Source organism: Austrofundulus limnaeus, unplaced genomic scaffold (assembly GCF_001266775.1).
Source record: "Austrofundulus limnaeus strain Quisiro unplaced genomic scaffold, Austrofundulus_limnaeus-1.0 Scaffold2347, whole genome shotgun sequence".
Lineage (NCBI taxonomy): Eukaryota > Metazoa > Chordata > Actinopteri > Cyprinodontiformes > Rivulidae > Austrofundulus > Austrofundulus limnaeus.
This window is the reverse complement of record NW_013954749.1, coordinates 7,934-13,837: the sequence shown is the minus strand read 5'-3', so window position 1 is coordinate 13,837 and position 5,904 is coordinate 7,934. Positions and strand designations below refer to the sequence as shown.

Below are 5,904 nucleotides of genomic sequence, written 5' to 3'. Positions count from 1 at the left end.
GCCTCGCACCGAGGACCTATCCACGTCATTTACCCAAAATGCTTTGTGTGTAAATAAAATGGCTCCGTCCGTGTTAATATATATTTTAAAAATTACAAAACTAAACAGCCTACAGTATTTTACAGTTAAAATATATGTTTATCAAATAAAGTCTAATGTTTCAGCTAATCATGGATCCCTTAAATTTTTGTTGCTTTCTCATAAAACTTTTGTTTTGTAACTTTTACTGTGATGAGCATAAAATACATTACAAGAATTGTTTTGTTAGTCYATACTTAAATACTATTGTTGGGTTTGTCATCTTTGTGTGATATTAACAACTGATTACTAAATATATAAAAATAGTTCTTTCCATCTCATACTGCTGCTCCTCAAACTACATAAAATAATTTAAAATATGTTAACAACAACTGTCCAATTTCTGAATCTATTTCTGAGGTAGAYCTAACATCTCAGTGGCACAGAGTAAACATTCATCTCCCACTAACGTACCAGTTTACTAATCTCATCCTGACGGTCTGGTGCTGATCGGGCTGTGGCTCGGATCATAGTGGAGGTCTGATTGTCAGTCAGCTTTTTGATGCAGCGCTGTCCTGCCACTATGTTACACACCTGGAGAAACAAGAAACAAGTTTTGATTGATCAAAATCAATAATAAAAGGGTGAGTTTTCAGTAAAATACTTTAAGTCTAACCAGTTGGCAGTGCTTACCTCTAGAGGGAGGTAGGTGTGCTTTTGCTCTTGTCCCACCTGTAAACATGGGAGGTGGGGGTATCGCAGGATAAGCTTGTACTTGTCTTTAAAGTACTGTGCTACTGTGCATTCAATAGTTTGTCCATTCTCTTGCTGCAAGGGAAACCTAAAATACAGAAAAACAATCAGCTAATCTTCAATGCAACAAGAAACAATTCAGATTCAGTTGAAGTTCAGACTTTCAGCTTTAATTCAGTGGGTTGAACAAAATGATTGCATAGAAATGTGAGGAACTAAAACATTTTTAAAGACAATCCCTTCATTTCAGAGGCTCTAAAGTAGTTGGACAAATTAAATAATTGTAAATAAAATGTCCTTTTCTATTTTGTTGTCGATGACTGCCTGAAYTCTTGAATTCATGGACATCACCAGACGCTGTTTCCTCCTTTTTAAAGCTCTGCCAGGCCTTCACTGCGGCCGTTTTCAGTTGATGTTTGTTTGTGGGCCTTTCTGTCTGAAGTTTGGTCTTTAACAAGTGAAATGATCAGTTGGGTTGAGATCAGGTGACTGATTTGGTCATTCAAGAATATTCCACTTCTTTGCTTTAACAAACTCCTGGGTTGCTTTGGCTTTATGTTTTGGGTCATTGTCCATCTGTAGTATGAAACATTAASCAATCAGTTTGGCTGCATTTGGCTGATCTGAGCACACAGTTTGGCTCTGAATACTTCAGAATTCATTCAGCTGCTTCTGTCCTGCGTCACATCATCAATAAACACTAGTGACCTAGTGCCACTGGCAGCCATGCATGCCCAAGCCATCACACTGCTCTGCTGTGTTTTACAGATGTGGTGCTTTGGATCATGAGCTGTACCACACCTTCACCATACTTRTCTCTTTCCATCATTCTGGTAGAGGTTGGTCTTGGTTCCATCTGTCCAAAGAATGTTCTTCCAGAACTATGGTGGCTTTTTTAGATGTTTTTTAGCAAAGTCCAGTCTAGCCTTTCTATTCTTGATGCTTATGAGTGTCTTGCAGCYTGCAGTGATCTGTATTTACATTCCTGCAGTCTACTCTTTATGGTAGATTTGGATATTGATATGCCTAACTCCTGGAGAGTGTTGTTCACTTGGTTGCAATTGTGAAGGAGTTTCTCTTCATCATGGAGATTATTCTGCCATCATCCACCACTGTTGTCTTCTGTGGGTGCACAGATCTTTTTGCATTGATGAGTTCAGCAGTGCTTTCTTTCTTTCTTTCTCAGGATGTACCAATCTGTAGATTTTGTCACTCCTAATATTGCAGCAATTTGTCAGATGTGTTTTTTCTGTTTTTGCAGCTTAAGGATGGCTTGTTTCACCTGCATGGAGAGCTCCTTTGACCACATCTTTTCTTCACAGCAAAATCTTCCAAATGCAAGCACCACACCTCAAATCAACTCCAGGCCTTTTATCTGCTTGACAAGAGATTGCCCACACCTGCCCATGAAATAGCCTTTGAGTCAATTGTCCAATTACTTTTGGTCCCTTTAAAAGCAGGATTGGGTTTAGGACTCTAAACCCTCCATACAGTTTTAATGTGGATACCCTCAAATAAAGATGAAAGTCTGGAATTTATGCCCATTATTTAACTATAGTAAACAGCTAAAAAAACAAACAAAAAAACTGATAAAATGTTATATAGTTAGGTCCATATCTATTTGGACACAGCCAAAAGTGACTGAAGATAAATAAAGGTATTCTCACGTTTGGTGGCTGGCTGGTCTTCTGGTCACGTTGCAAACTCTGTACTTTCTTTTCATCTGCCCACAGTGAGTAATCTCAACCTTCAGGCCTAAGTAGGGCAACAACAATAACAGAGGTAAGAAAATACCCCCAAAAATAATGACAGAGGCCATGTTACATTTTTTACATGAATAGAAGTGAAATGCTGAACTAGATATTCTCAAAAATATTTCATAAAAATATCTGAAGATACKAACGACTCTAATTAAAAAAATGAATGAATAACAAATYGGATAAAAGTAAAACTCTTAAAATAATTGCTGTGGAAAAAATAAAAAAAGGTTTACATACCTTTGATTTCTTTTGTAAATTTTACTCGCTGAGAGTCCGTTAAAGGCTTCTGTTGCTCCTCAATGCTTTTGAAATCCAAAACTTCACACATAAATTCAATCACAGGCTGAGCCTTGTAGAAAGCAGTGGCAGAAACTGCAAAACAAAACAAGCACACCGTGGTTAGGATTTGCYGAAACAAGTTGGTTTGATCAATTTTTTTCTCCAAAGTTGCATCTAAATATTACCATCAATATTGAGCATCATTTTCCAGAGAGAAGGCCTGACAGACTGGTGGAACCCAAACCACACCTCTCTGCCACCACCAAGAGGGTTTGAGCATCCTTCTGAAGGAGTGAAGAAAGAGCGGCCCACTGGGGTGTATCTGTAACAATAAAAATATTACATTTTATAAACTTTATATACTGAATTTTAAATAAATCTGGAGAGGATTATACAATATACCGCAGTAAGGTCATTTGGAAACATTTTAAAAGACAAACTATATTCAGTAATGGTGAAACAATAAATGTGGACCAAACCTCATAGAGGGCAAATGCCTCATGACRACATCCAAGGCCTGAATAGTTTCAAACGGGACACTGGGGAGTCGTCCTGACAGCGCTTCATGCAAAGCCTGCAGACTAACGCAGGACATCCATTTGATGGACACTTTAAAGCTGCGATCTTTGCCTTCACCTGGAATTGTCACCTCGAGCTCAACCTGAGAGGAAGARGAGCAAGAAAACAACAAATGAGACTGTGTGAGATGATTGGTCTGATTTTAAATAAACAATAAAACTGAATATTTGTGTAATACAAAATACACACTTTGTCTCTGCCTATAGGCAAAGGCATGGCAGTGTAGAGGTTTTTCCTTCCGTCATACACAGGCTTTCTATCTCCAAAGATCTGYGTTTTAAAGTGCTGGACCATATGCTCCACAATTTCACTGAGGACAACAGACAGATCACCACAATGACCCAAACATTTGCATTCACTAATCAGCAGATAAAACCAACAAGCTGAACCTACCGATTAACCCTCCTGGGACATTTTTCAGGCTTGATGTCTATATCGTAATGATAGACCTCCAATTTGGGGATTTCCATCTCAAAGAAGTTYGCCTGGAGTTTTATTGCTCTGCCCATTGTGCCAAAATCTGGCCGTGATGGTGGTTTGAACACATACTCTGGCAATGGGGAAGATGGGGGGTCTAAAAGAAGTCAGTCAAAATCCAGTTAGAAAGGGAACATGGAAACAACACATTTGACTTGAAAATGTGCAAGATTGTTTCTAAAATGAAAATAAGCAGAAATAAAATAACTTCAGACTCCCAAGAATTAGTTTCTGGACCAAAAAAAGGCTTTAGCTTTGGAGCAGCTATGCGAGTTTTCCCCTTTGGTTCAATAGGTTTTACAAACATCAGAAAATGAGCCATGTTTCATTKAAATAAATACATTTACTGCAAGTAACACTTCATTATTTGAATATGTGCTCTAAACAAAAGTATCTTTGTATCACAAGGACATTGATGAGTTGGTTATTATGAACAAAGRGAGTAAAATTTGAATTGTTGAAAGATGAACAGTCGTAACATTTGTMAATTCCTCATTTTCACTCTCTTTAACTCTTAAAGGAGTCTTTATTTCATTCTTGGTAGACATGCTCACCCAAGAAGTTTCATATCTGCAACTTTGGATATTTAGTCTGCCAGAGGACACCAGTTTCTCACTCCTTATCTTCACGTTCCAGCTCTGTTCATTCTTACAAACACCCATAAATGACCCTGATGCACCGAGACGACTACAGACTGTCAAATAGTCAATGCCTATCGCCCTTGTTTTGTTTATTTTTACCTCTCAAATGCATCCTGCAAACTGTTCAATCCTATTAATATTTTTAGTTGATGCCGACTCAACATTAAATAAACAATTTGGGTGGAGACACTTTAGCACAGCAATTGTTTTGCATTTTAAAAGTGTGCAACTTAAATGCTTGATAAAAGAATTTGTGTACACGTACATGAGTTGGATTTAAAATAGTTTTTGTGCAATATAAACACACTGCTCTGCAAACATGACCTGTTAGGAGAATAAAGTAGTTTCTCGTGTAAAATTACAACATCTGATCAAAGTTTCACATACAACGCTGCTATGTGACATGCCTTCTGACCTAAAATTGTTTAGAAAGTATGCACACCACAATGCTTCAAGCATGCATTCCCACCTAAACCATGCTACAACTAGGACCGGTTTAGGGTTTTAAGGCCAACATTAGGGAGAAAACTTACCAGAACTTATTGACCCAGAGGAACGAGGCCTCTCAAGAATCTCACCTAGAGCAGACAAAAATGACATGTTATAAATSTAGAAAACTGCACTTGGCCTCAAGCACTCTTTAGTTAAATATGAATGAGTAAAAATGTACACTCAACATCTACTTTTTATGCCTGAAGACTTAAAAATCAACTCAAAGTATTTTCTTGGACAAACAAAAACAAAAGTAAAGAGTGCTCCTCATCTTTTTAAATGTATTTTTGAGTTGGCAGCACTTGGTTTATTTCAGGTCTTGCTCTCTTATCATCATTACGAACACCATCGTCTACAATGAAGGAAGTGTTATCTATAAACACACAGACGGGATAAAACAAGCTGGCAATCTAACAAGAATGAAGCCACCCTTTCTCCAGGAAACAATTCTGAAATAAAAATAAGTCATTACTCTTTTTGATTATATACTTTGTGAAGACGACGCCAGACAGCCTCGGAAAAGTTATTTAACAAACACATTTTCTGTTTTGCTGCAATACTTTGTCTTTAAATTTTGATTTGAGGAGACCATTACCTTTTGTTTGAACAACTTGTGTGCATTTTCATGATTAAATTAAGATGTAAGCTGTGCTGCCTGCATAAGATGCTCAGTTGCCAACCTGTTGTCCATCAATCTGAATTACTCTACAGCAGTGTTTCCCAAAGTTGGGGTTGGGACCCAAAGTGGGGTCCTGAAACAAGATTTTCTGAATTAATTACATTTTTGTCTTGGTTGTTACAAAGGAGTGAGGTTAGTACATTTTAAATGGATAAATGTAGTATAAAAATATTGTTACTATGCCCATGTTTAGTTGACCTGATACAAATGTTTATCATCCAAACAT

The 5,904-nt window shown here is 37.5% G+C and overlaps 1 protein-coding gene across 1 annotated transcript in view; it reads right to left on the bottom strand.

The window, feature by feature from the left end:
- The window catches only part of LOC106510838 (protein argonaute-2), a 14,790-nt gene that overhangs the window by 6,660 nt on the left and 2,226 nt on the right, over positions 1-5,904 (bottom strand). The window contains exons 2-10 of the mRNA XM_013999564.1: positions 5,041-5,085; positions 3,783-3,963; positions 3,579-3,699; positions 3,290-3,471; positions 2,996-3,132; positions 2,769-2,903; positions 2,439-2,526; positions 712-859; positions 493-612 (exon numbers count right to left, since the gene is read on the bottom strand). Coding sequence (XP_013855018.1) covers positions 493-612; positions 712-859; positions 2,439-2,526; positions 2,769-2,903; positions 2,996-3,132; positions 3,290-3,471; positions 3,579-3,699; positions 3,783-3,963; positions 5,041-5,085 — 1,157 coding nt within the window. The remainder of the gene's footprint in view (positions 1-492; positions 613-711; positions 860-2,438; positions 2,527-2,768; positions 2,904-2,995; positions 3,133-3,289; positions 3,472-3,578; positions 3,700-3,782; positions 3,964-5,040; positions 5,086-5,904) is intronic.